Below are 9,415 nucleotides of genomic sequence, written 5' to 3' on the forward strand. Positions count from 1 at the left end.
TGCACAAAACCTGAGAATATATAACTTATAACTTTGTTAAAACTTGCATATTCTCAGAGACATAAAAACCTCAAGGACACAACTTTCACCCCTCAAAACTGGTGAAAGCAAAGACAACATCAAAATTTCATAATACGGAGGAAAAGAAAATGAATATAAAACAAAATAATAATAACACATGAAATAAATAAAATAAAAAAGAAGAAAAATTGCATCTCCAAAAATAAAAACTGAGTAGACACGGTAAGGAACAGCAGCAACCTGCAAGAATAAAAGTAGTAGACATTATATATAAGTTGTTTGATTGAACACAAGCTACAATTTAGACTGTAATTGGGCAAGCTACAATTTAGACTGTAATTGGGCAAGCTACAATTTAGACTGTAATTGGGCATTGTCCTACCAAACTACAAGAAAATTTGTCTTCTATGGAAAACTCTCCCCAATAAATCTGTTGCTATTAACATTGGTTGGTTTTATAGTGGTACACTACAAATTTGCAACAACCATTATATGCATTAATCTTCTTAAAGGGGAGGGTTTGGAAATTGCTACATTACAACATTCAGGGTTATAGGGACAGAGATATGTTTATGGTGTTCAGTAGAAAACTTGTACCATTTGTTGTCAAACAAGTTTTAATATTTCTCAAAAGAAGCATACCTGATAAAGACGGTGATAATCAGCCATGCCAAACAGCTCCACTTAACTATAAAACAAGACATTTGTTCAAAAAATACTTTATAGGTGAAACAAAGAATTGGGTAAAATTTTCAATTTGCTCATTGTTCGTACTGTCAACCCATTGTGGAAAATGTTGACAGCGCATTTGCATGATCTGGAGAGAGAGTTCTTAGAAGTGGTTGCATTTGTTGCCCATATAATGAAATTAGATGACAAAAAGTTCTGCCTACAAGAGCTTTGACTTCAGGTGTTTCAATAGGTGATGTCACCACTTGAGCAAAAATATTAACTAGTTCAGGGATAAGGGAAAGGATCTGCATTGCATTTAAAAATGGACAAGCATAGTTAGGTAGGACAATATTACTGCTTAAGGAACAACAAAACAAAGAAGGAATCTCAAAATTTCTAACAGGAAACAATTACCGGTGGATTGGATGAGAATACAAGGGCGGAGACACAACTAAAGACAGCCATGGACTCCTCGTGGTCTTCTTTTAATGGAAGAACTCTCATGAAAACAGGAAGAACCTGTAAAATGGAACCGAGACATACATAGACAACATCCAATAAGAAAACATTTATCAAGTACAAACAACAAAATTAGAGGTGCAACATGCTATAAGTTCATAAATTCATATTTAATTGAGCGAGAATGATACAAATTAAGCAGGAAACCACCTGATTTAAAGGAATAGACTCAGGGTGCACAATAATCATCTTTGCCACAGCACCAGCTGCATTATCCCTCACTGCATGATCAGGCTCAGACTCACTAAACAGGGGGTGAAGCCCGCGTAATATATCGTCAAAGTATCTAGTATTGGATTGAAGAAAATGCAAGGTATACAGGATTCAACCGTAAGAACTGAATACATCACTAATATTGATTGACATAAATAATCATATAAGCCTACCCCCATAAGCTAACCTAAAATAATAGAAAGATTAGTATAATCAATCAAAACGGTAGCATGAACAGGATACTTCAAAGTTGAAACGCCACCATTTTTGCACAACTCCCCAACACAAAATGCAGCATTCCTTCTATTTGTTGCATCAGATGACGATAATTCTTTAAGTACCATAGGCATCACCCGCTGAGAAAATAATATCACATTTTACAAAACAAAAACAATTCTCATAATGCTAAGACTTAGAAAATAAAATTATAAATCCAAAAAAGGCAACATAATTACATCCACATAGTCAGCAATAGGAAAACCCATGTTCTGAGCAACTTCAGCAATGCACGCAACAACCATGGTCCTATCTTGAGGGGGGCGAAAAGCTTTCTGCATTTCAAAGTGAGAACATTAGTTATGATTTAAATCTACATTCTAACTGTAAAGTTTTTTGGTTGCAAACTCACTGCAAATTTCATCAAATGATCAAATAGATTTACAAAAATGGGAGCAAATTGAGCACCCATAGCCTTTGCAATTGCAGGAAGTATATCAGTAACTTCATCCATAAGAACTTCATCATGTGAACTATCATCGTCGTCAATTTCACTGTCAGACTCTATCTGCTGACAGGCAGATTGCTCCTGGAGCAACAATGAAGTTGCATGTACAAGCTTGGGCAAGTCTGGTATCAGAAAATCTCACATTAGCATTAGCTCAGCAAAATAACATTACGCGATAGGTAACTCGATGCTTACATGGCTCAAGAGTTGCATAACCGTAATCTCTAATGATGTCAGCCACGTTAGTGCAAGCTTGAGCAGCCACTTCCTTGTCATCATCTTCAACCATAGTCTTGACGAAAACATCCATCACAGTATCTGTAGGATCAGTCAGACACAATAGATAAAATTAACAGCTCATGATGACAATACCAATTTAAAAAATTGCTTTTCCAGACTCCAATTAATGATCTCACCAAGAATTTCTTTTGCTTTGGCAGCCCCTTCCTGAAAAGTAAGGGTGGTGTCATTTTGACATGAGTAAGAAAAATGCTTAAAACCAAAGAGCGGACATTTGAATTCAAAGAAAACACATTTTGTCACATATTATTATGCAGTATCCCTCTCCACATACTAATCATGAAAAGCAAAACAATGTTCGACTAACCAAAATGGCAATTCTCACTGATAGTGTTAGAAAGAGGTGTGTTTACTAGAAACATGTCACACTTTTGTTCTAGACTTCTAGTAGAGAATTCAACTGGTACAGTAGTCTAGATGCTTCAAGAAGCTTCTACACTTCCTAGTTAGCTAGCATTAGTTAATTATTTGCATTTATCTACTAGAATCGACAATTTTAGATCAAGTTTACATGAAGCAACTCTTAGATTCTGTCTAAATTTTTCTCACTGTATTTGTAATATAACGTTGAAAGTTAAAACCCTATACTTAAGTGTGGTAAACATAAAAAAAAAATTAAAAAAATATATAAAAAAAATAAAAAATAAAAAATAAAAAATAGGACCATGAAACAGAATGGTAATTAAACAAAAGTTGAATTTTGAAAAAAGAAATGTTGAAATGATAAAAAGAAGGAAGGAAGCATTGATTTACATTTTGGCTTTGGAATATTGCATGGGCTGCAGTTAAAGTATCTGCAGTTAAAATCAAACACACGTCAGCATTCAATGATTATAATAATTGTCAAAAAATAAAACTGAGATATTTGAGAGCACATATAACATAGACATGTGTGCATATATGAATCCTCGCTGGTAAAAAAGGTAAAATATCATGAATAATGGCATGTTTACTATGGATACATGATATGACAATGTTTGAGTGCAAGGTTTAATGCATCGGCATGGGATTCTTGGGTCTGCGTTTTAAGAACAATTTTAAACATAACACACTTTTATGCTGAAACAACCAGAGAGGCAGAAACAATTACTTAAGAAAAATACAAGATTCCCGCCATGCATTAACAGCATGAAACAAACTACAGAAAATAAGACTAGTTAAAACAAATAAACACAATTAAAAAAAACGGAAAGTAATTTCCACCTACGTTTTAAAGCAGTGATTGCCTGAAGTCTAACATCTTCGTGAAAATAACTAGAGTGTTTAACCAAGATTCTTAGCGTCTCCTCCAAATAGCTTATCATGATTTAAGAAATCAAATATGCTTTTAAGTGTTGATTATCTGTCATAGAGGAACAACTAGAAAAGGAAGCAAAAAGTAAACCAGCCAAAGGATACGGAGCATAAGAGACGGCTGTATGCTGTGCAAATAAACCAAGGGCCTGGGTTGCAGCTGCCTTTTCATCCAACACTCCAGTTCTAATACTTATATTACGAACCCTTGGCTCGTCATGGGCTTCATCGTCAGATGAAACTCCTTCAAATCCATTGGCAATTTCATCATCACCATCATCAATGTCAATTGCAGAGCCATCATCAAGATTGCAGGAAGAAAATGCAAGAGGCACAACATGAGGAAGATACTGTTTACCAATACAAAGTTTCACAAGAGTAAGCATGATATAGTAATTACATTAAGTCAATATAAATGCAAGAGGCACAACATGAGGAAGATCCTGTTTACCAATACAAAATTACACTAGTAAGAGTAAGCATGATATAGGAATTACATTAAGTCAATATAAACAGACCTGGGCGAAACTGTCACCCAAAATCTCAGCAATATTGCTGAAGAAACCATGTGTGTACTCCCGAAGCTCACTATACTCCAAACCAAACCCCTAAAAATAACAGAAGAAAATCAAATTATTCCAGTAAGAAGGTCAAATGCAAAATCAGCAACAGTGTTAAGTGTAAAGGTGATTACAGCAATTGCAGCTTCTATATAAGGAGGTAATATTGGTTCCATTCTCGTTTTCCCTACCGACATTGCAACCATTCCAACTAGTTCCGTTGCTCTTGCACGTGAACGGAGATCCTCATCATTAGTTAGCACCATGAAGTTTTTCATCAACTCTAAAACCCTTTCAGCATAAGGAAAGAAAGCTTGCTCTGCAGCAGAAGCAATAGAACCAATAGCAGACTGCAAGGGTGTCCAGGAGGAAAGTATAGATTTAAATATCAAAATAAGTACTCAAAAGATGTTTCATCGTAATTATAGCAATCTTTACAGCAAACAGAACCTCCCCATACCATGCATGTTTCTTTTAAAATGCGAGAACTGTTTTGGAGAGATGCTAACAGTCTTCCCATTAACGGATCTAGAAAAGGAAGGATTTCACCACCCATGTTCTCACAAAAAGCAGCCAAAGCGTAGTATGACTTTTCCTGCACAAATTAAATGCAATGCTCTTAAGTGCAAACATTTTTTAGGTAGTAGCAGATAATCTATTATTCTATTATATTGATAAACCATTCCCATCTCCAATGTATACCTTCACTTCATCAGATACGTCCTCCAGAGCATTTAAAATGCAGGGAAGGACACTCTCATAATGGGACACGATTTCAGGCTGTAAGTACTCAGCAAATTGGCCCAAAGCAAAGGAAGCTGCTCCTCTGACCATTTGTTCGGGATCCCTGAGAGCTGCCAGGACAATATGGAGAACAGGCTCCAGATTTTTTTTCATGAGTTCCAAACAACCTTCAGAAATGACACCTAATGCAGTAACAGCTGCTTCTCGAAACTTTGGGTTTGCATTTTGATAGCTTACAGAAGCAAATTCAAGAACAGGTGGAAAAACATGCTTTGGGATGTTCAAAGCCATTGTATCAATAACTTCTGCAGCAGCTCGATCAGGTGCAAGATCATCATCTTCGTCTTCATTGGTTGATTCAGCAAGCAGAGGGCATAAAACATGTAAGATAGGGAGGATCAGCTTATGCTTTTTCAAAATGTTGGACTTGTACTTGGCCAACCAAGAAATAATCTGGATTGCCTGTTAGATAAAGTCAGCAACATCAAGCTAGTGAGCAAAACAATTATGAAAGCAAGAGTATAAAAAGTCATAGCGATATACTTTATGGTCCAAACCAACCTGATGCCGTGTGTTAGGTTCCAAACTTTGAGTTGAGCAAACCTCAAGCGAGAACTGTACTATGGATTTTACTGAATCTCCAAGAAGAGGTGCAGGAGATTCAATCAACTCATCGAAAATTTCAAAAGCAATTATGGCAACATCTTCTTCTCCAGAGGCAAGGCACTGTCTTGATACATGTAAGATGCTTGGAATAAACTCACGAAACTTAATCTGTATATTTATGATAAAATGTAAGTTAGGAAAACTTGAATTAAAGACAACAAGTAGCTGAAAAGTGTACTTAATATAAGAAGCAATACACTGAACTGAAAAGTTTATTACAGGCCTCTAACTGATTTCATTGTAGCTTTACATGAATGCAATGGACAATAAAGCATCACTATTGAGTTACTAATATCGCCTATGATGTCTAACATCATGAAAAAAAAAATTATTGCTGGGTGAGAAGTTATTTCAGATAACACATGTTGTGTTTTATTTTAAAAATTACTACAGCTGATGCTGGTGCAAAAAATTGAACAGTGAGCACAACATTTTGTCACTGAGACCTTGTAAGTTAAGTTAAATTCCTAAAAATGCTGATTGTCTAAGAAGCCATTCATAATAAAGAAAACTCCTAATATACTTCCTGTGTCAACATACTTCTTGGGGTCCTATAACAATTCCTTGACTAGCATAAGTTCAACAAAAAGAAGACTTTTATAAGGCCTATGAAAAATCAAAGAGCATTTGATACTTCAAATTTAATGCAAATTTACCAGGAAGAGTTGAAATTGTTAAGCATTGCTCGTTCTTCTTATTCTCCTCCCTTTTACCTTTTTTCTAATGGTTCTCGTTACTTGTTAGAGTATACAGATATGGTATTATATTCTAACAGTTCTACAAAGCAAGTTGATTGCAATAAATTAATAATTAATTCAATTCTACTAATGTGTCACTTTAAAGATGTATCTTTATGATAGATTCGGATAAAACAAGGACAATTGTTCTTTCTGTCAGCTTCCCCATTAGTAGATCAATTAGAGGTGGTTGGTTAGATATAAAAAAAGGGGAAATCGGATAAGAGAGACTCTTTCAGTACATTCGACAACTTTAAAGTGAAAGAAGAGATCCTTTGTGAAGTAAAACCCTTGCTGGACATTCATTTGCACTTTTTATTGAGATTTCAATAACACAACTCTAACATTTTGGTTCCTCCTATCGTTTTCCATCTCTTTTTTCTTTGATTTCCCAACAGTAGCATATTGAAATTTCTGAATTGCGAACTTAAGATAGCTAAAATGAAAATCCTTCACTAAATACCGGCTGGCAATGAAATGCACATCGCTTACTAACAAGAAAAAAATACAAAAAATTTAACAAAAGCAATAAATATTTCAATCACATGAATACACTGACATACGTACCACTTCATCCCCATCATGAGTGAATTCCATAAAAGATCCCACCGCCCTGGAAAAATTTAGCACAGTTTTTCATAAGCAAAAACAGAGTACTGTAATAAATCATTTCTTTCGAGTTTGTACGTGAACACACAACTGAACCAATAAAAAAAGATTGTAACTTACTTGAGAGCAGCAACTCGAACCCGGTTGCTAGTCTCATCCTGCAAACACTTAAGTAAAAGAGCTTGCAGATCTGCGAAATGCGGCCGAAAAGCATTCCCAATTGTTTCAGTTAAAGAGCTAAATAGAATCAATGCCACCTAATAACATTCCAAAATCAACAAAACTAGGTCAGACATAGTCTCCTTCTGAAATTATATTACAGATTTCACATAGCAACATCAAATAATGAAATATCCAAGTAAAATCAAAGCTACACAGTTACTATAATCTAACTACAATACATCTACATGCACACTAGAAGTAGAATCGAAGTGAATTAGAAGATTGTAGCAACTTACTTCACGTTGATCCTCTTGAGGACTCTGACTACTATGAAAGAGAAACGGAAATAACTCCGGCCACTCACCGGAGGGAACGGCGTACTTGGCAACAATGCTAACAACATTCGCACTCGCTTTCCGAACAGGAGGACTGCAATTAACAAGATTAATCAATTAATTAATTAATTAATTAAGTGATTAATTGATTGATTAAGTGATTGTTGTAGTTGAAGAATGAACCTGTGTTCTAGGGTGATACTTTGGATGAGGGAATCTTTGACGAGCTGTTTATCTTGAGGAGAGAGTTTGGACCAATGACCGGTGATTTTCTTACGGAGGAGAACGGCGGCGAGTTGACGGACGTTAGGGGTTTTGGCGGTGCGTAAGTGAAGAATCAAAGCAGGAACGACTTGAGGATCTTTAGCGAGGCGTTTGATTTGGTCTTCGGCTTGACGGCGAGCGTCGTTGTCTGGCATGAGAAATTGAATCAGCAAAAGCTCCAGAGACTGCGCCATCGGTAACTATGGCTCTCTGTGTGTGAGGGTTTTGCTTTGAATACACACAAAGAGAAGTTTGGTAGAGTAAGGTTTTATATTGCTGCCGCAAAACAGGGTTTGGGTTTTGGTTTTGGTAAAATTTGTATTACTGTCATAGTAATCTACTGTTATTATTAGATTATTCACTCTCGCTCGTGCCGTTGGTGTGGTGTGGGTGAGTGAGTTTGCAAAGGGTACACTACTAAAGTAGTAGAAAATCAATATAATGTGGCACACAGATGGCACAAATCTTGCATATTCAACTCTTTTAATTATTTTGTCTAGAAAAATATAATGGTTAGGGAAGTCAATATTTTTTAATGAATTTTAGTTCTCTATAAATTAATTTCAACGATTTCACATTATTTTGTTACAATATCTATCGTCTTTATGCTAAATAATATTATTTACATTATTATAGATTTATTATATTAATAATAAGGATAGTTTATATTTTTTTTTATTGTCTAATATTTTTATACTCGGTTGTAATTCTGGCTCTACATCATTTTAATACAAAATTTAAAATATGTTCTCTTTTGTTAATATGGTATCAAAGAGTTTGATTGTCTCAATAAGATATTTGCAATAATAAAAAATTTCATTTGACTTTGTCGTTACTGTAAGTATTTTCTTACTCATTCAATTGATTAGTCTCGTCAATTTCATGTCTATGATTTTTCTTCATAAAAGTAATTGGTTGAATTTCTTTTGTGGTTTATATTTGAATTTGTTTGAGCTTTAAATTTTTAGAAAAGTAGTAATGGTTAGTGAAAATGATGATTCTCTTTGATCGGTTAGTATTCAATTCATTTGACAAAATTATGATTATTAGAGTTATGTAATGAAAAAAATTTGAAAGGAAAAAGGATGTCAAGTTATGTTTATGAAACTTCTATTTAATTCATGGATAGAAAAGATGATGCAATATATGTGAAAAATATTGGAAACATGGGATGTTAGTAATTTGAAGATTCTTAATTTGATTAAAAACTATCTTTCTCATTTAATAGATGTACAACTATCAAAATATGATATTGCTAAGGAGGTTTGGGATCATTTGAAGCATTTGTGTAATCACTCTAATTTTATAAAATGGTATCAGTTGTTGAGTGACATTATGGCTCTTACACACAACAATATGATCATTCAAGAATTATATTCGACCATGACTGATTCACGAGATCAATTGACTCTTACATAATCAGTGAAATTAAAAATTATCAAAGCATACATCGAGTAAAGAAAAAAATAATGCCTCGTTCAATTTTTTGTGACCCTTCATGATAATTTTGAGAGTCTTCTAGGAAGTATTCTACATTGTAATCCTCTTTCCAGTGTTGATTTGATTGTTAATGAGTTATTGAAATAAAAAAATTCT

General features: G+C 34.5%; 1 protein-coding gene across 1 annotated transcript; it reads right to left on the bottom strand.

The window, feature by feature from the left end:
* Window positions 1-8,111, bottom strand: LOC127085649 (uncharacterized). The gene is made up of 21 exons (XM_051026141.1): window positions 7,739-8,111; window positions 7,517-7,649; window positions 7,179-7,315; window positions 7,017-7,062; window positions 5,608-5,820; window positions 5,005-5,508; window positions 4,763-4,897; window positions 4,437-4,652; window positions 4,261-4,350; window positions 3,848-4,092; window positions 3,657-3,745; window positions 3,203-3,243; window positions 2,566-2,596; window positions 2,345-2,467; window positions 2,054-2,271; window positions 1,881-1,976; window positions 1,669-1,781; window positions 1,363-1,498; window positions 1,108-1,212; window positions 664-998; window positions 1-261 (listed from the first exon to the last, which is right to left on the bottom strand). Exons 1-20 carry the CDS (start codon window positions 8,011-8,013, stop codon window positions 798-800), a joined length of 3,147 nt encoding a protein of 1,048 aa, XP_050882098.1. The 5' UTR covers window positions 8,014-8,111; the 3' UTR covers window positions 1-261; window positions 664-797.
* Window positions 8,112-9,415: the final 1,304 nt, after the last annotated feature.

The sequence above is a fragment of the Lathyrus oleraceus genome, chromosome 1 (genome assembly GCF_024323335.1).
Source record: "Lathyrus oleraceus cultivar Zhongwan6 chromosome 1, CAAS_Psat_ZW6_1.0, whole genome shotgun sequence".
Classification (NCBI taxonomy): domain Eukaryota; kingdom Viridiplantae; phylum Streptophyta; class Magnoliopsida; order Fabales; family Fabaceae; genus Lathyrus; species Lathyrus oleraceus.